Here is a 20464-nt window from a genome sequence, read left to right as displayed (position 1 = left end):
GAACCGCGCTGCCGCGCGTGCAAAAGTCTTAGAACATGGACCTCAAGTGAAACGTGAAAAGAGTTCGAGTAGAGTGCACATGTATCAATTCCGCGGGATCTCAAGCCTATCAGCCACTCGATAGAAAATCAGTCTGAAACACTCAAATGACGGTTAATGGTGCGCAATCGTTGTGTGTTACATATGACAATATCCACTTATGTGCTTATTTAGCTAAGCCGAACCTCTTGGTGAAAATCTCAGCTACAACGTCCTATCGGCAAATCGTTATGATAGCAGCAATCATCGGCAGAGTAGCGGACGCACCTCGTGGAATGTGGACTTGAAGCTCTGCCTTGCCAGCAATCTTTGTACATAACCATTAAATTTCGCATACTTGGGGTCCTCCAGAGCTTTCAAGAAGCTCTTCCTTTCCTCATCTTTGTAGGCACCAATACCCTTCTGCACCATCACGTTCAATCTTGCCCAGAACGGCGTCAATGCGATGTCTGCAATGGTGTACTGGTCGTTGACAGCGTATTTTACCCCGTCAGGTAGAAGGTCCTGAATGGCATCCACGCCGGCCAACAGAACAGCATGGGTGCCTTCCGGGTTGCCGGATGCAAACTTCATGAAATTGGGACCGAACTTGGTGGACACGACCTCGATGAAGAAACGGGCCTGGGCGCGCTGCACAGGGTCCACAGGTACGATACCGGAGGAGGGGTACAAATCGCCGATGAACTCGACAAGGATCAACGACTCTGCCAATTTGGTAGATTCGGGAGAAGGATTTTCTGGGGAAACATCGGGACCACCATAAGCGATAGCCGGCACCTAGGACAAATCTACCTCAAGATGTGATCACTTCGCAAGCAAGAGTGTAGCGCATACCTTGCTGGCAGGGTTCACCTTTGGGGCGTACCACTCTGGCTTATTCCCTAGATCGATCTCGTATCTTTTGAATGGAGCGCCGACCTCGGCGAGGGCAATTTCAGTCTAGATTGGTTGAGTTACGACAGGTACGATTGTCAAGGGTAACAAGCACATACCCTCTGAGCGTAGGGGCATACCTATGTGCATGGGTCAATGTCAGTAGATGTATTCATAGCGTGCTGCAAATATACAGTACCTTCGCAGTGTAAAGGGTGATCTGTTCGTGAGGCATGTCGTCGAAGTGGGAGATACGAAGAGTTGGATGTAGCTGAGATACTTATACATGGGTCGAGCTGGTGCATGACTAACTGAATGATTTCGAGGACTGATCGGGATATCTATACATGAGGAATATGTGATGAGTCTGACGCAATCATGATTAGTTGCTTTATCAGCGACAATAAAAATGCGCCACTGCTGCGGTATCTGCCGCGCCGTTCGGGCCAATTTAATCTATAGACTTGTGACCAGTCTTTACTACGTCTGAGATCTGAGATGTTAAGTGTTTGACATAGTAAGAGTCTTGTAAAGACTGGTCGATCTCGGAGAAATTTGGCAGGCGAACTTGAAGCACGGAGTTTAAATTTTAGCAGGTGCCGGTCGTCCCGGTGAATCACATAGTAGTGCGTCTAGACTGTATTAGTACTAGACGTTAACCTTCTACCACGAGTTTTATGATCTCTGTCCCACCTTTGTTGTGTGCTGCTCTAGACAATATACCAGTGGACTTTACGAGCTCCCTTTCGACGAAACAAAGCCAAAAAAAACTCTTAAAGCTTTTGCGCAACTCGACTTTATTTCATAAGGAACACATGTTAGACTTAGAGCATGTCCGACATCCAGGGATGAGAGGGGGAGAATAGTGCGAGCGCAACCTAAAAGGAATAGAGGCACGAGCAATGCTGCCAATGCATGACGTCGGCTCGTGACTTGTAAATTTGTCTCTGTTTTATTTTTCGATATATTCAACAAGCCACTTACATTAAAAGTTAAACCTAGAGCAGCCTAGAGCCCTCCAGTTTATAACATCTCAATTTTCTATCGAACACTGGGATGTAAGTCTATTATTCATACTAAGCATGTACCTTGTCTAACACATCATAGTTTACCTTGTCTCTAGTAGGTATAGAAGCCGTTAGCTAGAGTTTTCTATCGAACGCTGAGATTTTACCTCGTCTCTAGCCTTCGACTCTCCCATGGGAAGCTACTTCATCACGGAATTGACCTCGCGATGATAAAGCTTTACATTGGCTAACATGGGTGAAATAAGCATCGTCTATTATAGATCCGCAGACGAACCATTCTATACCCGGAGTTACTTGGACGAAATAGGCCATGTCTATATTTCTTATAAAGACAGATTATTTTTTATTGACCGTCTCCTTGTTGGCCAAATGCAATTAGTAAAATTGACGGACAAAGGGCAGACAATGCTAAGTACTCAATTGAATCAACATTTAGCAAGTCGTACCTGGACCACCGATGAAATGAACCCCTCGCTCCTCCTCGCTGGAGGTTCCCTGAAACACACCGTGGTCCTGAACAGGATCTAATGGGGGGCCTCCCTGTGGGGGTGTGCTTTCAGGCAGATTACTACCTACAACGAAACCTGGCATCCTGAAAGGCCTTCAGTACCTTTTCCAGGTGGTGCCAAGGGTGGAAAGAGTACATCGGAGTCGCATTCTGAATGCTAACGATGCCGCGGAAAAAGCAGGACAACGCCATATGTACGCTCCTGAAACCGCAGTGCCAAGCGTGCAAATTTTTTAGAATACGTCAGAAAAAAGGAACTCAAGTGAAGCGTAAAAAGAATTCGAGTAGAGCGCGCACATATCTCGATGCGAATTTATTCCGCGGGATCAAATGATCCGTTCTGTCGATGTCGATTTCAATGAAACCTAACCATGGTGTTTCATTCTTCACTAGTAATTTTGTTGATTATAGATCTGTTCACTGGTAGCACCATGAATTAGCAATGTTATTAGTAACCCTGCATGGTAGTCACAGTACTTTAGCACGTATAGCGAAGGTATGGACTCAGCAGCGATCAACTTCATCTTTGCATGAATGAGCATAGAGGAGTGCAGGCAATTGCAAAGACAAACGAACTTTAATAAGGTGTTGACAGCCGCTCAGGTTCTTGATCTTTCAAGATGCGAGATAGCTAGATCAATATGACCAAGGAGCAGACGAGGTTATCTTTATATGGTACTGAGTTACCTTTGCCGATCGTGAAGTTGTTCGTAGTTTGTCTTCTTCTGGCAAAAGGCCTCTGACTATAAATGTTGGTCTAGAGTGTCAACTGTGGGAGAGCATGGAAGCCGCTTACCCATCTGTGGGACTTCCCGTTGCCAGCATACATGGCGGCCAATCCGTGGACACAATTAGCAAGAACAACGAGACGTCGTGAGACGACATGGTCAAATGCTCGAATGTATACCTCATAAGCTAAGCAGTGCCACTGACCGGAAGGCACACAATTTCGGGGTCTACCTTCTGCGACAGATAGAACGAAACACACCGGTACGGAATGGGTGGCGCACTGGGGCACGATGATTAGTGGTGAGGTAAAATTTTGGGTGTTCCCTATCACGTGGGTCCAAGATTGTCTCACTCACCAATGTTTCTCCTCTCATCCTGTAGTAAAAGCACACTGTGCGGTTTTATTTATCGTGGCTGGAGGACCCACGTGGACACCACCTCCAGCCTATAGGGTCAGTCGATATAGAATCATTCTGAAACACTCAAATGATGGTTGAAACGTTGATGGTATGCAATCGTTATATGTTACATATGACAATTATGTGCTTATTTAGCTAAGCCGAACTTGCTGGTGAAGATCTCTGCCACAACGTCCTATCGGCAAGTTATTATGATAGCAGCAATCATCGGCAGAGTAGCGGACGCACCTCGTGGAATGTGGATTTGAAGCTCTGCCTCGCTAGCAATCTTTGTATATACGCGTTAAATTTCGCATACTTAGGGTCCTCCAGACCCTTCAAGAATTTCTTTCTTTCCTCGTCTTTGTAGGCACCAATTCCCTTCTGCACCAACACGTTCAATCTTGCCCAGAACGGCGCCAATGCTATGTCTGCGATGGTGTACTGGTCGTTAACAGCGTATTTTACCCCGTCAGGTAGAATGTCCTGAATGGCATCCACGCCGGCCAAGAGAGCGGCATGAGTGCCTTCCGGGTTGCCGGATACAAACTTCATGAAATTGGGACTGAACTTGGTGGACACGACCTCAATGAAGAAACGGGCCTGGGCGCGCAGCACAGGGTCCACAGGTACAATACCGGAGGAGGGGTACAAATCGCCGATGAACTCGACCAGAATCAGCGACTCTGCCAATTTGATAGACTCGGGAGAAGCGTTTTCTGGGGAAACATCGGGACCACCATAAGCGATAGCCGGCACCTAGGACGAATCTACTTCAATATGTGATCACTTCGCAAGCAAGAGTGTAGCACATACCTTGCTGGCAGGGTTCACCTTTGGGGCGTACCACTCTGGCTTATTCCCCAGATCGATCTCGTATCTTTTGAATGGAGCGCCGACCTCGGCGAGGGCAATTTCAGTCTGAATTAGTTGAGTTACGACAGGTACAATTGTCAAGGCTAACAAGCACATACCCTCTGAGCGTAGGGGCATACCTAATATGTGCATGGGTCAATGTCAGTAGATGGATTCATAGCGTGATGCAAGTATGCAGTACCTTCGCAGTGTAAAGGGTGATCTGTTCGTGAGGCATGTCGTCCAAGTGGGAGATACGATGAGTTGGATATAGCTGAGATACTTATACAAGGGTCGAGCTGGCGCATGACTAAATGGTCTCCGAGGACTGGTCGGGATATTAGAATATACGATGAATCTTCGGACGCAATCACGGTTGCTTTACATATCAGTGCTGACTAGCGCTGACTGATGAAACTGGCAACTGCCAATGTGCGGCCTGCGGATGAATTCAACTTATTAATTGTTTCAAGGATATCCCAGATCCAATATTTCCTCACCTCGCAGGTTGCGGCGATTCAGATGTTGAGTGGTGCCACGGGTCGGTGAGTACTGAGAATCGAGACTTCTTCAAGTTTGAATAATAACCAATTGAGCGCTCCGAGCCTCCAGCCTAGACAAAGTTCGGGGACCCCGCATCCTTCAATTGATTTGATACAGCGTTGGAACTTGAAGCTAGTAGTTGTACATGTGTTCTCTGAGAGGTCCGCCTCACGTCGATGGCCCGGACGTTTCTAAATTCTCAGGCACGGTGACTTGAAGCTGGTGAGAGATACACCGTGAGACTCGTTTCAACGTGTCGTGCCCATCTTCACTTAAGTGGCGTCCACTTGCTCTTATCCAATAAAGTACTCTCATCCATTGATATTTACTTTCCATGCCTGCCTGGACAATAATTTCGCCGGAAAACCCAGTGAACGATCTGAAGGGTCATCCAATGCGCATAAACGTATACCGGGTGATGAAGGCTGTTTATCATATTTTAGACCCATCAAACGAACCGAGTTCCACGATTGATGAAGTAAAGCACATCGCAACCCTCGAGTACGCAGTCTCGCAAGAAAAGGAGGGTCCTCCTGAAATATCAAGCCTCATCATACATCTGCGCCTTTCTGCACAGACTGAAACGCGCTTTGATGTTGTGCTGCATGACTCGGACATGCAGATCAAAGACAAGGTACAGAACACGTGCATTTCGCTCCCTGGAGAGCTTGCCCCGGTTCTGATGGACATCTCCTGGTTCGTTCGCGAGTTCGTCATCAGAAGGTCAGCTATCAAGTGGAAACCAGCTTCGGACTGCAGTTTTGGCCGTAGGGTATGGGACCAGATGCAAGAGGAGGTAGGCGTTGCTTTGTATTCATCCACTATCAGGATGTAAATCAAGTACTCTAGAAATACCGTCAGCTTGTTTCACAGCAGGGGACTACTGGTGGCAGAAACACCTGCCAAAGCTGTAAGGTTGTATCGCGCCGGTCGGTCAATTGCCGTGAATCTTCCGAACCCCCAATCGTATGGTGCGCTAAACATTTAGACAATGAATTATGCCTTCCGTGCCTCGAAGAGCAGGGGTCCAAGAGAGAGCTAGAGAAATGTCCTGCGTGCAAATCTTGGTGCTGTCCCAAGGATATAAGCGAGTGTATCGGTCATCCCGTTACCATCCCTTCGGTTTCCCGCGCATCCTCTTTTGATCACTTTCGGCATGTGATGACTATCTACTCCCAATCAGCTAAAGTTCACCCTCTCAAGCACGGTTCTTGCGGCCAATGCAAGCTACTGGGCTGGCGAAGATGCCCAGGTCGCTTATGTTGGTCAAGTCACAGTTTGATCTGCCCGGAATGCACCAGTGGTGGTATCACTTGTGCGTGTCGGAAAGTGTGGGCATGTGATGTCTGCGCGGAGCATGATAGCAGCATCTTTATCCGTTGTCCGCGCTGTGACAGGCCATTCTGCACATCTTGCACCTATATCGACCGATGCAGACGGTGCACCCGTGCTACCCTCTGCTATGACTGCGCTGAAGAAACGTCGGATGTGGATGACTGCACCAAGGATGCATCTGACTGCGCTAAAGAAACGTCGGATGTGGATGACTGCACCGAGGATGCATCTGACTGCGCTGAAGAAACGTCAGATGTGGATGACTGCACCGAGGATGCATCTGACGGGGTAGTAGAAAAGTTTGCTACGCTTGCCGGAACATGCGAAGGCTGCGGGGAGAAGTTGTGTAGTCGCTGCGCGCTAATTAGAGCCTCGTGGTATTCATGCATGGGGTGCTTGGTGATGAAGAACCGTCGTACTGAACGTGCACATGCCTATTACCGCAACTGATCTGAGCCAACATGGTTGTAATTCACAGGTCGCTCCATATATATGAGAACAGAATGTTTGATTCCGCGGAGGCAATGCGCGTGACTCCCATGGGTGTCCCCAGCTGAGCTCCACTGTTCTCTGTTTGTGTTATATAATTTGTGTATGATGCACCTCTTGTCATAGCTTGCTGTTGTGTTGCTGGTAGTACGCCTCTGCCGCAGTCAGCCCTTTCCATGCTAGTGAAGCGCCCATTTTGTACATACCATATTCTCAGGAAACCTATTCCCTCATTTGTTTGCTTCGACATAAGTACTTATCTTATGCTAATTATCAGGAGAGCTCAAAGTAGGCTGCCTTTCCACTGTCGCTTTCGCTTTTGCCGCTGAGTGCAAACATACTTATAAGTAGCAGCAAAGCAAAGCTCAGACTTACGTTGAACACCGCCTAGCAAGCCCAGACGCTGCCTACACAATCACGCGGTCTGCGCCAAAGTAGGGCGGACACAGACGCTTGCACATCTTAGTACTTTTGCTTTTTGTCAGCTTTCTCTAGGAGTCGAAAGCAGGCCGGTGGTTTGTACAGACATCTCAGCATCCTTGTAGCTACCACGCGCATAATATTGTCAGTATCTATGTATCGTTGGCGAGTGCTCGCATGACTTTTTGTTCTTGATCGATATAATTTACCTGCAGTCGACTGATCGGTGGCTAAACATCTTAACGTCGTGGTGTCGCTTCATTAAAAAAATCAAACAAGAACTCGACAAAGAAGTATGATCCTAGTCTTCAGGCACTGCTGCGAAATTGATAAATAGAGACGAACTGAGCACTCGAGTTCGATAATCCCGTCAGATGGGTCAGAATAAATCGATCAGCATGTCTTTATGTCTCTGTATGTGCGATGTTGCAGCCGCTTCAACTTTGATCGAGACTGACGGTGATGAGATTAGGAATACCGAAGCACCTGTGACGCATCAGCATGATGTCCAAGGGCATCTCTAGTTTTCGCTACAAATCAGCAGCAACATTGCAGGATCGCCCACTCTGCTGTTCAGTGCGTTGTTCAGCCGGACAACCATCATGTATCCAGGATCGGTGCTAGGTATAAAATAGGAAGGGAATATAGAATCAAATGGTACACTTCATATTGCAGCAATAAAATCATTGTTACGTGGAGCTGGAGGGTTTGATGTTATCAACTGCGAGGACAGATGGTAAAGACTAGGAACTCACGCGTCTCGGCAACTCGACCAGCGCCTCCCATGTGCCATGCAGCTCAAATCAAGCTCAACACCTCCTCTGGGGATCACCATTGCAGTGTCAGGAGAATAAAACGCGGGTCGTGAAGCAGGAGGTACCCAGAAAAGGAGCTCATAATTGGGTCCCATGATCCACCCATCAGGCTGTAGCAAGAAAGGAGTTAAATTAGAATGATGACCAGAGGTGGGTTCGAGCAAGTAGGGGGTTGGGCAGGGCGTGTTTTAGGCAGGGCGAGAAGGAAATGGGGGGATAATCAAAAGTATTGGTTGGCGTGATACGAGTCTCCTGAGTGGGAGGTGCGGTACATCGATGGGATGGAGATGCAGAGGGATCCGGTTCTCTTGATTCGAGGAATGGCAGCACTCTCATAAGCCGCACAGTGTTATCGTGCGAACCAGACGCGATGCAAGTACTATCTGGTGAGAACAGGACTGAGAAAACTGCACCAGTGTGCCCCTTCAAGGGCTCACCCAATGGCTGTCCCGTCGCTGCATTCCACAGCCGCACAATGTGATCGTTCGAACCAGACACAATGCGAGTACCATCCGGTGAGAACGAGACTGACCGAACCGGGCCAGTGTGCCCCCTGATTATGGCCTCAACAACCGTCCAGTTCAAATCGCGGCCGCGTGCTAGACGAAAGCTATTCGGAAACCTAGCCGTAAATTTGGTAGCTATGGTAGAGTTGACGGGTGAGAACGGGAGTGCTGATAAATACAGATGAGGTGTGCTGTGCAAAATCATCCCGCCAAACACTTGGATGAATCTTCGTACATCCATCGTGGCGGATTGCAAATCTTCGTATCCAGAATGGCCCTGTATTTATGTATGAGATGTTGGTCCGACCCTGCCCCATAGGCATGTGCTCACCTTCAGCCACTTGGCAACGAGTAGAAGCACAGCACCTGCACCGCTGATTGCATTGAGAAGTCCGAGTGCTTCGACCCAGAACATCAGTCGCTCGTCGTCAAAGAGTGATCTTATTTCCTTTGCGAGCTCATCGTCAAAGTCCGTTGTCTGGACATGCGTAGCCCAATATCGACAGGAATAGGACAGATGTGGGGGAATGGATGTTTTCACTCGTTCAGACAGCCCTGTGTCCTGGGAATTAGGGAGATACGATGACTTCAAATCACAAATATTGAAACCAAGGCCATCTTTCATCACTCGTAGCGACGCGAATGCAAGGTCGCGTTGTCGCCCCTTCGTTCTCTCGACGAAGAAGTCTCCGCTGGATGATTCGTCCGTCAGGAATTCTTGGAATGTCGCATGAAGGGGTCGGATGGGGGTATATGAGTCGGTGGTGCCGCTGAGGAGGGATCCCATGTGTTTGATCACTAGATCTACTTCGTAATGGTCGTGGTCCTCTGGAAAATGCTGCCGCATAGCATTCAGTGAAGCTAAAGGGAGAGGTTCGGCTGTGGCAAGTATTTGTCCCATCACGGAACGGAATCTCGCTATTGCTTGTTTGTGGGCTGTTGTATTCTTATCTTTTGGCATGATTTCTGTTAAGATGAGCCGATACATATCATACAACAAGTTCTTCCGCTCCCCCGGATTGCGGTTCACGACGGCATTGAAGCGGTCCATTGAAGATGAACCGAACTCGGGTTCCCTGATGTAGTTGCATGCGAGACGCGCCCACTCAAAGAGTCCGTCTGATTTCGCAGCGAGCGTTGTAAGATGGTCGTCCTGAAATTCCGATAGCTCTTTCAGCTCCTCAGATGCGAAGGCGTGAATGTCGCGCTCCGCGACTTCTGGTGCAATACTGTCCATAGAGAACCGCAGAATATGATCAGCGCCTTCAAATCCCTTTTCGATGTCGGGAAGCGGGCGAGAGGTGACGAGAATCCGAAAGTTGGAAGGGAGTTCGGTGATTTGGGGAACCTTTTTGTTCTGAAGTTTACCGGCAAGTATGCGGAGAAGGTCCTGCCGCGTCTCTACTCCGCCGCTCTCGTCCAGCGCATCTATCACGATCAAGACAGGCCCCACGCTTGACACAGGGAACTTCTTCAGCAGTCCTATGAGAAGCTCGCGCCACTGCTGCATAATGTCCGTGGTATTCTTGAGCGAGATGTCATTCCCGACTGCATCCGCCAACGTTCGTTTCATCCCAGGATCACGATCAGCAAGATCGCGCGCGATGGTAGAGAAGATCTTTTCGTGGCGACGATCTCCTTCTCTGTGCCGATCAAAACAAAAACATGAACCGAGGCCTCCGGTTTCCTTGAACCAGTTGGCAATCGTGTGCGCGATGGCTGATTTGCCCTTGCCTGCAGGGCCGTATAACTACATTACACGTGGAGCCTTCGCTGTTGTTGATCCACTTGGTGATTTGGGAGAGAATGTCCGTGCGAGTCCCTGACAGACATTGCTTCCCAGTGACTACGCCTGCGCCCCCTGCATAAACCATGCCGCTGAGATCGAGTGTTTCACCTTTGAGGGCATGAGTCAACGCAAAGACAAAAGCGTGTCAGACTCCTTACCCGTGCGTTGGACGAAGACTGCCACGTCTCGATCGACTTGGTCTCGGAATTGCTGCATAAGGTCGTCCAAATTCTTGCTGTACTGTTTGATGATGTCGCCAGTTTCCGACACAACGTTTTTCCCGAGTCTCTTCCCTATGATAGCATTATAAGATTCATGCACGAAGTGCGATAGCTTGGTGACCCACAAAAGCTCTTTGTTTCCGAGTAGTCCCTGATGAAACGAGCGCACTCATGAGTCTGCTGAACGATCTTTCCAACGATACCGCGCATCGATTCAATTTTTTCAAGACTGTCATCTTGAGTCATGAAGTGGTAAACTTCAGCCAATTTTTGGAGAAGACTAATAATCGATTGATCGCGCTCTGCCTGCGCAATTATAATCTTCATGAAATTAGAACTTCTGATGAAACTGGACTCTGGGAGAAACTGCACATACTTTGGATGCAGCAGACAGCACACCCAGCGCCATCTTTGCGTATGGATGTATCTATACGACTTGATTAGTTCACTTCCAATAGACAAGAATAGCACTTACATCCCCGATCTTCTCGAGGACACCATCAATAATCTTCAGGGGTTGGAGATACTTCGTCTCAAAATTATCCGCGGCAGCGGCAAGACCCCCTGGGACATTGTTAGCGGCCGATGCCATAGAAGTCGCATGTTTCCCGAGTGATCCCATGCTTTGTGTACTATCACAGGCACTCTGAAGTTCAGCATCAACTAATTGGGGATCAGGACCTTCCTCCTCGCCAGAAGGAGTGGCCTGAACCTGTGGTACCACCAAAATTAGAGAGGAAAGTCAAAGCATGTGACGAAAATACCTGGGAAGCAGGCTCTTCGGACAGCTCATGGTTCACGGAGTCACTGGGAATCTCAGATGTGGTGGGATGCTTGTTGTCGTTGGATGACTAGAAACGCCTCTAAGAAAACCGAAGGATTAGAATAGTAAGTTCGAGCACTTACGTCAACTTTCTGACTTGATGAAGCCCCTTCCATTTCGACGTTCTGGATCACAGTGGTTGAAGCATCTCGAAGGTCTACGTTCTGGTTCGCAGGAATGCGGTTGCGGGAAGACTTGAAGGGTTTCTGCACAATGTCAGCCATATCATTCAGAATCAGGAAACCCAGCAGTCCACTTACAGAAAGTTTCTTGGTCACGCGTTTCACAAATGTCCGAATACCCTGCTTGACTCCACTACGAGGTTGGCTCTGGACGACGAAAGCGTCAGAAGCAGGCATGAATTGCATGAGCGCTCATCCACGTCGAGTAAGGCTTGAGACCACATACCGGGTTTTCACGAACTGGCCTATGGTCTCTACTCATCACGAGTAGTTGATTACTGTAAGTGAGGTGAGGGCGCAAGAAGTAGGTGGGAGAAAAGAGAGAACCTCAAGCATGAGCTGAATACCCTTGACCAAAGCATGGCCAACACGTTGACTGGCTTCTTGAGGCGCTAATCATGATTAATCGGCCATAGCCCATTGCCGAAGGGTGTATGATAAAGCCTTGAAGGGGCAATGCCATCAATCTGCGTAATCATTCAGCACACTTGCTGATGCACTGGGAGAAGCGAGAGAAATGGTTGGTTGTTGTGGGAAATAGTTTTAAGGTCGTGACTGAGTTCACTGGGGAATGCGTTGACGAAGAGTTTGGAAAGGGAGGCTTTTCTGTGTAGGGCCGTTCAGGTTTTGTAGGCATTAAGCAATTATAAAAGGGTGGTGGATTCAATCAGGATCTACAAAAGTAGATGGGCTTTACATGCGGAAGTGAGCAGCAACTAGGTATACAAGTGGAGGGTGCATCAGCACGAGTGTCATCGAATGGTTGTTGAAGGATGAAAGGAGTGGTGGTGATAACATTAAAGCAGGTACAAAGAGAGTAAGATGAGGGAGGCAGCGGTAGCAATGAGATAATACAAAGGCGGAGAGAAGTAAAATGTAAAAGAATGGAGTAGGAACGGAAAGGATAGACCGTCCAGTAATGCGTACTATGTTGCGATGGTTGAAGTGTTAGTCCGAGCGAGCGAGGGTCCAGCGCTACAGCCATAGTCCTAAGTCAAGGAGGGGGAGAAACAGTTGTTGTAGAAGTCGAGAAGGGAACGTTCAACGAAATGGCCGATGTAGTCGAGCAGGAAGATAAATGTCATTGTGGGAGACTCGGACAGTCAGAATTCACCGAAAGGGAAGGGCGACATCATGATCCTAGGCGCGAGTTATAACGTGGGGACTCAGTACTCAGCGCTCAGCTCGTACCTTTGTGAGGGAATTCACCGGGTCCTATACCGAATAACGTCAGTCGAATGGTACATGGTTTCAGAAACATGGGGAGGAGTCACATGTTCACTAGTACTAGCACTTCATCAACACGATCCGTTCCATACTCAAAATTACAAATGTATAGAAGTTCTACAGGCGGTTTAAATGCCGGTCTCTATGACATCCATCAAAGGCAGGGACATGATCTGTCATACGTCATGCTTTCATGCGCCATGGATGTCTCAAATCAACGCCTTTCTGGTACAACAACTCGTCCACCATAAGATATCCACGACTATGTCTCTGGGTGACGACCTTGGTAAATGGTAACATTTCTTTATGAGGTCGAGAGAATCTGACACTACAAAACCCACCACACAATGTAGCGTTAGCATTCATGCCTGCAGATGTTACGAGTGCCATTGGCGGAGTCATGCTCAATACCTATATTCGTATTGTCAATTCGTAAGGACATTGGTGAGTCAAGGAGTGAGCTAACCCGACGAGTTTCCCGAAGCCGATAAGGCTGAAATGAGACAGGCCTCTCCATGTCTTGCGAATCTGAGGGTCGCGCGGCGCTCCAGAGGGCTTGTCTATCAAAGACCCAATATTTGAAGATGATCACTGCAAGTGGAACAGAAGGTGAACTTACGCTGATCACAGTACCGACTAGCGCTAACAGCCCAACTGGTACAACCTTCAGCTGCACAACGCTCAGCCATAGTGATTTGTATGATATGGTATGATGTTGAGAATAACAGTGATAACAAGATCAGTCTGCCTTCATGCAGGTGGATTGATCACATTATTTATATGGCAGCGGAGTGGGGCACGCCACACCTCAACAGTGCCAATGTTTCTGCCGTGCGCCACTCGAGCCCTGGGTCAAGGTATTCCCGTCGCCATAGGTTCCTATCTCGTTAGTGACTCAGTACTCATCGAGTATGGCTGGGAACGTTGACCCACACTGACCAGTGTATTTGCCATCAAGTACTGATGCGCCCTGCACATCAATCCCTGAGCGCTGGTCCCCAAACCATTTGAGGCCGCCTTTGGATCGCTCAGTGGGAATTGCACAAGCTCGAGTCATTTTCTTATCGGACGTGATGAACTCTGGCGATAGTGATTATGGGCTGCTTCGACCCGCCACATCTGTTTTGATGCGCGATATCAATCAATTGATATCATAGATGTCTTCGACTTCGACCGCCCATACATGTCAATTGTACTGGAAAAGTATTATTATCAAAGGCGTTCTATAGAAACTTTTCCGAGTTGGTAATGACTCATTTCAATTCTTCACCAATATGCTCGGCAAAATGATGTCTTGATTCGAGACCAGAAAAAATGAAGAGCGGCTACGTGTACTTATAGAGTGACAATTCATGATAAGGTCCGTTACAACACCAACTAGCAGGTAAGATTACAATGTACGATGGGGAGGTCAGCTAGTGCAGGACTTGATTGTCCAATAAAACCTGAAGAGCATGTTCGGACTGATACATGCGCAAAGCATCAGAACGCCATGTCTCCCACTCCCAACATTCGTTTCCCAACAACTGAAACAGTCCCTTCATATGTGGCTTGCATGCCTCGGGACGATCACCATTGTCAAGGATGAATGAAATCCGGTGATAGGCACGTCCATGACGAACACACGACGCCATATCTGACCGACCAAGCGAGTCAAATATCCTCGCGAGTTCCTCTTCATCCTGCGACAGAAGGTTATTGCCATCATCAAATTCAAGTGGCAATAGCATCACAGGCGCAGCAAACGCGAATGATTTTGCGACAACTTTCGACCACTCCCAATCAATGATGCCAAGGATATCAAGTTGGTCATTGACGAGTATGTGGTCACCTTTGTCATCTTGATGGCGCAGACAAAAAATTTCACTGTTCATCGATTCGGCTGACAGGATGCGAGGATAGGTATCCAGTAGAGTGCGATATATGAGGTAGGATGTCACAGGATCACTGACAGCCCACTGAGAAGATTCGATGAGGCGAAGATAACAACCAATTGTGTGATCTAGGTGTTGACGAAGGCTGGTGAACGGCCCCAGTAGGTCAAGTTTCTGGGAATAATTCGGTTCAAATATCACGCGATCCGCAAATGCGCCGATAGACGCATGCGGCTGAATAATAGAACCGGATTGTCGAAACGAATGATGATCTAGTGTGATGAAAATGTTGGCTAGTTGATGGAGTACCCGACGACGCTGGTCGGAACCTAAATCGTACCATCTAAGCGGGGAAGCTTGCAGCTTATCCATCAGAATATAGTTGATGCCGACACCGTTTGAATCAGCTGTTATGCCATATCCGTGAACGACAGGAGTTGGCACTCCAATGCGGTTAAGATACACCAATGTCGCGAATTCACTGAGCAAAATGTGGTTTTGCACAGCTGGGGGAGGTGTGACTGCAGTTGTTCGTTGAATGCGAGCGAGCCAGACGACATTATCATCAAATAAGATATCGAGATGAACGTTCATCCCTCCCATCATCTTCGAAAGCTTAGGGCGGTTGGCTGTGGTTGCGACAAGAGCTGGAATGCTGCACGGGATATCATTGCGATTCCGAAGAGATGATGCAACGTTCGCTAGCTGAATGGGATTGATGCGCTGTTGAAGCGCCACGAGTTCAAAAGTTTCTGTCTTCACGAAGGCTTTGCAAAACGCATCCCAGTCCTAAGATTCATTGATTGAGCAAGAAAATGAAAGAGTGGCTTGGACTAACATCTTCGCTCTTGGGGCAATCGTGAAAAGGAGGACTTCGGTGTTTTGAACAAAGGCGACGGTGACAGCAACCCATAACAATGCTGTATCTCACTGGTGCATTATGGCAGTCAAGAATATCGCAAGTGAGCATCTTTGAAGCAAACTACTCCCCATAGTAATTTCAATGAAGTTGAGGTTCTACGCTGATCGGAGTTTCGATGAGTCAGATGCATCCCCTTGCCAAGGCGCTTCTCGGTACCTGTAGGGCCTAGGGGGACTCAGACCCGGTTTCTACTAAACATTTAGTGTGGACAGATAGGCCCCTGCCCCCAGTGACTGTCTCTTCCAACGCTGAGGCTACTACACAACGGGTTGCACATCCATGACGCCTTTGTGATCAGCAACTTACACGGACTTTTAAGGTTCCCCTTACCTGCGTCGTGCATCTATCAATCATGCCATTGATGATCATCCTGTTAAGGCCTTGTCGCGTACGCTTCGTGACTCACCAGTGTGCCTAACTTGAAAATGACTGACATTTTTGCAGAGCTACACCGCCAATAGTACGTCAATCAATCTGAAGTAGAAGATGCTATTTGACTAGCCATTCACGCCTGACTGGAGAACACTCCACTTCGTCTAATCAACACCTCTACTGGATGTTTGTGCAATCAAGATGCGCAGATCAACGCATTTACGGAGAGTAAAGACTATAAAGAGCTTTTACATTCATCAGTGATACACGTGCCCCTCCAAACTCAGCCCATCAAAGAAGCGGTCGGGCAGTACTTCGGATGGGACATGTTATCGCACAGGTGGGAAATCCAGCTATACGACATTCAGCACAAGACCATATTATCCGATCCGGACCCGGCTGGAACTGTAGTGAAGTTACAGAAATTCTGCAAAGCCGTTCGCGATAGGAGGCATCGTTGGGCGTGGAGTGATACGCGCTGCATCGACCGGCTCGACACTGTTGAGTTTCAGACCACTCCATGTTCATCTGACATCACTGCTCAGCGCTCACCACTCACCATTGTCTACCTATCGGATGTTCCTTCTTCATCAAAGTCGGACACGCGAGCATGGAGTATTCTCGTAAGGGGAGTGAGAGTGACTATGATCAATGATTCTATGGATGGATGGGGACACAAGATATATCGGTGATGGGAAGGCTCGGATACGACACTTGGATGTTCGGGCAGACAAAGTCCAAATCCATACTGAATGGACGCAGAAGAGTGGGATGATCAGATAGGCTAGATAAGGCTTCGATCAGAAACAACAAACTTGAAGGGAGAGCAGGTAGGCATACTTGTCGAGAGTATCTGTCAAATGTACCAGGAATCAAATCCCCGATTTACTACCACTTCGAGTTTTTGCGGCTGGCTCTGTTTTGTTTATTCGAGTTTACCTAAATCCAGCGAATTCTCAGTGACACGATACGACAGAGTCTTGCTCGGGACTTACATAGTTGACTCAGGGCGTGCATAGGAAGCTATTGGATAGTCTCTAAATGGACTCGTCGCTGATGGCCCTTCTCCAAGCTGTCCATCTTCAATGGCGTCCATCAGTCGATCGAGCCCTTTATGCTGAATGACTGAGGGTCGTGGAATAAGCCAGACACATGCCCACCCCGACATCATCCATCTGGGCAATAGGGAAGTAGTAATGAGTCGTGCGTGAAGGGTGAAGGTCGGCTGCCAATGTCCTCAGCAACTATTGGTAGGGATTGTTGTGATTGGGCGTCACACCAGATCGAGGTCCATTCTGTTTTGGGTGCTACTGGCACAATCAATCGTTGATCGACGTCTATTCAAGCCTGATTCGACGATATCGAGCATGACAATTTAGAACAGACTTACGAGATGAGTATAGGCCTCTGTCAAGAATGTATGCGCATGGCAAGGAGATGAAAAATGATGAGAAGGGAGTAGAGATGGGAAGCGGGCGTCAAGTCTGGACTCGGAAGGTATCAAACGTTCCTGTAAAAGTATCAGTAAGGCGCCGACTACAATATTTTGATATACATACTTTGATCAGATCACATCGACTCTATCATGTCACTACCTGAGCAAAGCAAAAGAAGAAGTGGCGGCGAGTCGTGAAACCTTAGACGGCTGATACTGTTTCAGATCAGCACGCGGACTATCTGTGCTAGGCGAGGAGTAAAGCGCGCCCGACAAAGTATCACTGATGCATCAGTTATCTGAGGACAAAAAAAATGTGGAATCATGAAGATGGTTACCTTGTGTCCCGTGCTGATATCTACCTTGTGTCCCGTATTGATGGTTACCCTGTGTTGATGGTCTAGATTGAGTCTCGAGGCATGTATGAATGATGAACGCCAAGTGAGGCAGGGATAGCGGCTGTCGCAGAAGACGACACCACCGTCCCAAGTAAACACAGTTCATGCAGGGATTAATGACGGCAGAGAGTCGGCCCAGGTTTGATTGTGCAGATGTAAGTAATTTTTTACAAGATGAATCATGATGAAGGCGCAGACGGCGTTCAAGTTGCCGTCGACATTGTAAAAAAGACGCTCTAAAGGTCTCTAAATCGGGTCGTATAATGGACTATCAGATCGGAAATTGAGTTGGAGCTATGCTAACTAACGGATTGAACGTATGATACTTACACGTGGATTTGAATCTGGTGAGGCCGAGTCGGTGCAAACTTGCAAAGGGAGATCAATTCGGATGAGCGGTATTCTTGATATTAAGACCGGGTACCGGTGAGAGAACGTTCTGGGTATTGAAAGATAGAACGTTGACCGTCATGTACCCGCGAGGCGTGAGAAGATTCAGGCAGTACCTTCAGTAGTGCAAATCAAATTCTACTTTCAAATAGGCCGATCACCATCATGCCGATTTTGGTGACCTCTGGTATATAAATGCTAGATCGTCATACACACCCAACATCCCCCACCCTCGAATATGACCGTTGTCTCAAATAATCCCAGTTGGTGGCCCATCATCAATCTCAGTATTTTGTACAGCTATTTGATAGGTTCGCCATATCAGCTGGTTATGTCTTGATTTTATATTGACTTTTGGTTTCGCAGTTGCTGCAGCCTTCGTGGTAGTATACGATTGGGGTGAGCAGCACAGTGTCCTGAAATTGCTGATATTCTCATGATATTTCCAGTATTAACACTCCCACAAGAGGTAGGTTGATGCTATTGCCGCCGGAGCACCCAACTTGCTGATAATGGTGTCATAGATTGACCTCATTTGGGTGAGTCACAGAGTTCCATATCAGAACAAAAACAATGAATTCGTGACAGACGCAACGCTGGTCTCTCATGACCGTGCTGTACCTAGTCGTTCGTACCTCATTTTATACCATAGCATCGTTGGTGGTTGTGCTGACTCCAAAATGTTCTAGACACGCTATGTTGGAATATCATTTTGGGTGTATGTTAATCAAGGCCAAAAAGTAGTTGCTGTACTGATAGCCATCTCTCATTATCAGTCCTGGCGTTATGGGTATGTCTCATATCCACCATGTTTCATTTTTTGACCATCGGCGCACAGAATCCATGCCATTGGTCTCGCTGACAGATGCAGTGAGTATCCCGCAACCATCTCATTTCCATCCAACAAATACATTCATTTGTAGGAGTGAGTGCGATTTGACTATTGGACTTGGCTTCACATAATGACTTAATAGGTGTGAGTCGGAGCGTTTTGTCCTAGTACGAGAGTGACCGCTAATCGGGTGTTTCAGGCAATATCATGTTCAATGCAACAAATGGGGCAACTGTGGTCATAACTGCCATGTTGGACGGTGAGTTGCCCAGCTGCGATATCTCAGTGATACCGACTCGACTGAAATATGATCCAAGTCATCATGATTGCTCGTTTGCATGCCATGTACCAGAGATCTAGGAGGATGCTTATCTTCCTTGTTATCATCTTCCTGGTTGTAAACATCGCCTGCGGAGCAATCACGATCATAGGACTCAAGTATCATTTCGCATCGGGTAAGCTTTAGTTGTTGAATTGAAGAACACAGCTCATTGGACAAATACCAGAGGAACTCATACTCTCTGGTATTCATATATGCACTGCCACATCTGAGGGGGATTCCCAGCTTCTGGTATCAATGGTCTGGATGCTCAACACTGTGTGGGAGGTCCTCGCACTGTGTCTTTCAGTCTGGATCGCTGCAAAGCACTTCTGTGACCTACGACGACTCGGCCCATTGACGGGATCGACCATCGGGGACTGTTTCAGAGTGCTGATGGAATCTCACGTGCTTTATTTTGCAAGGTGAGCTTGTAATGCGAATGTGCTTATGGTCTTCTGCTCAAGTTCCGCATGTGCTAGCTTTGCCGGTGTCTCTTGCCTCCAGCTTGTTTCTCTCTCTCCAGAGCTCCAGGTACGCCAACATGTCACTGACATCTACATGTAACCACTACTCATCATTTTTGTAGAATTCGAATCCTGTAACAGCTACAATAGTCTATGGTATTGTGGCAAATTTATTATCCGTGCAGATGTTTGTGCTGGGACCACGCCTCATCCTTAGCGTTCGACAATATCACGCTAAACTCGTGGCCGAATCCGACGCAGAAACTAGCATGAATTCGATTGTCTTCCAGGAGCGTATGCATGTACCAACTAGCAGTACTGTGTAGGAAATGGTTGCCGAGTGTTCCACATGGAGAAGATATTTGGTCGAGGATCCGTCGTATTTATTTTGGTTATGGCGTCTCAAAGTATATTTTAAACGAGGTTTATGTAGACAAAACCCATTTCTTGTTGTATCACTACTTGAAGTCGGTGATCTGCCCGCCCACACTCGTACCGGGCGGCAAGCTGCAATTACCCGGCACATCTAGCAATGAACCCGCCCAGACAGCTGATTCTACGTGTTTGCGGAATTCCTTTGTCTGAGATGACTGTAATCCATCGTTGCCCAGATGCGCTTTTATCCATCTAGGCCACGGAGAAGGAAGAGGAATAAATCGCGCGGACTCATGGTTC

General features: G+C 47.7%; 6 protein-coding genes across 6 annotated transcripts; 2 read left to right on the top strand and 4 right to left on the bottom strand.

The window, feature by feature from the left end:
• Positions 1–205: 205 nt before the first annotated feature.
• HD556DRAFT_1446562 (glutathione S-transferase C-terminal-like protein) lies at positions 206–1147 on the bottom strand (the record flags this gene model as incomplete). The annotated part of the gene is made up of 5 exons (XM_041307119.1): positions 206–253; positions 307–816; positions 874–978; positions 1032–1052; positions 1112–1147. 5 exons carry the CDS (start codon positions 1145–1147, stop codon positions 206–208), a joined length of 720 nt encoding a protein of 239 aa, XP_041156997.1.
• Positions 1148–2888: 1741 nt separating this feature from the next.
• HD556DRAFT_1394894 (uncharacterized protein) lies at positions 2889–3457 on the bottom strand. Its single transcript, XM_041303657.1, has 2 exons — positions 3245–3457; positions 2889–3191 (listed from the first exon to the last, which is right to left on the bottom strand). Exons 1-2 carry the CDS (start codon positions 3358–3360, stop codon positions 3080–3082), a joined length of 228 nt encoding a protein of 75 aa, XP_041156996.1. The 5' UTR covers positions 3361–3457; the 3' UTR covers positions 2889–3079.
• Positions 3458–3723: 266 nt separating this feature from the next.
• On the bottom strand, positions 3724–4668 carry HD556DRAFT_1446561 (glutathione S-transferase C-terminal-like protein; the record flags this gene model as incomplete). Its single annotated transcript, XM_041307118.1, has 5 exons — positions 3724–3771; positions 3825–4334; positions 4392–4496; positions 4550–4570; positions 4633–4668. 5 exons carry the CDS (start codon positions 4666–4668, stop codon positions 3724–3726), a joined length of 720 nt encoding a protein of 239 aa, XP_041156995.1.
• A 570-nt stretch (positions 4669–5238) lies between these two features.
• On the top strand, positions 5239–6593 carry HD556DRAFT_1538005 (uncharacterized protein; the record flags this gene model as incomplete). The annotated part of the gene is made up of 2 exons (XM_041309677.1): positions 5239–5769; positions 5823–6593. Coding segments are annotated over exons 1-2 (1233 nt in total), but the record flags the coding sequence as incomplete, so codon positions are not given.
• A 7462-nt stretch (positions 6594–14055) lies between these two features.
• HD556DRAFT_1394858 (uncharacterized protein) lies at positions 14056–15693 on the bottom strand. The gene is made up of 2 exons (XM_041303656.1): positions 15493–15693; positions 14056–15443 (listed from the first exon to the last, which is right to left on the bottom strand). The coding sequence occupies exons 1-2, from the start codon at positions 15622–15624 to the stop codon at positions 14196–14198; spliced, it is 1380 nt and encodes a 459-aa protein (XP_041156993.1). The 5' UTR covers positions 15625–15693; the 3' UTR covers positions 14056–14195.
• A 2636-nt stretch (positions 15694–18329) lies between these two features.
• HD556DRAFT_1529202 (uncharacterized protein) lies at positions 18330–20233 on the top strand. Its single transcript, XM_041309404.1, has 12 exons — positions 18330–18482; positions 18538–18570; positions 18621–18640; positions 18696–18710; positions 18760–18798; positions 18861–18889; positions 18948–18961; positions 19203–19262; positions 19321–19458; positions 19510–19747; positions 19805–19856; positions 19912–20233. Exons 1-12 carry the CDS (start codon positions 18410–18412, stop codon positions 20113–20115), a joined length of 915 nt encoding a protein of 304 aa, XP_041156992.1. The 5' UTR covers positions 18330–18409; the 3' UTR covers positions 20116–20233.
• The last annotated feature ends 231 nt before the right edge of the window (positions 20234–20464 follow it).

This window comes from Suillus plorans, assembly GCF_016647745.1.
Source record: "Suillus plorans strain S12 chromosome Unknown HD556scaffold_54, whole genome shotgun sequence".
Lineage (NCBI taxonomy): Eukaryota > Fungi > Basidiomycota > Agaricomycetes > Boletales > Suillaceae > Suillus > Suillus plorans.
This window is presented reverse-complemented; position numbering and strand designations above follow the sequence as displayed.

Excerpts from the sequence above, each read along its gene's own strand:
- HD556DRAFT_1394894 (XM_041303657.1), bottom strand. The coding sequence starts at position 3,360 with ATGAGGTATACATTCGAGCATTTGACCATGTCGTCTCACGACGTCTCG. Across the intron at positions 3,192-3,244 it reads ACGGGAAGTCCCACAGATGG|TCAGAGGCCTTTTGCCAGAA; the intron begins GTAAGCGGCTTC and ends CAACATTTATAG.
- HD556DRAFT_1394858 (XM_041303656.1), bottom strand. The coding sequence starts at position 15,624 with ATGCTCACTTGCGATATTCTTGACTGCCATAATGCACCAGTGAGATAC. Across the intron at positions 15,444-15,492 it reads ATTGCCCCAAGAGCGAAGAT|GACTGGGATGCGTTTTGCAA; the intron begins GTTAGTCCAAGC and ends AATGAATCTTAG.
- HD556DRAFT_1529202 (XM_041309404.1), top strand. The coding sequence starts at position 18,410 with ATGACCGTTGTCTCAAATAATCCCAGTTGGTGGCCCATCATCAATCTC. Across the intron at positions 18,483-18,537 it reads TTTGTACAGCTATTTGATAG|TTGCTGCAGCCTTCGTGGTA; the intron begins GTTCGCCATATC and ends TTGGTTTCGCAG. Across the intron at positions 19,459-19,509 it reads CAAGTATCATTTCGCATCGG|AGGAACTCATACTCTCTGGT; the intron begins GTAAGCTTTAGT and ends GACAAATACCAG.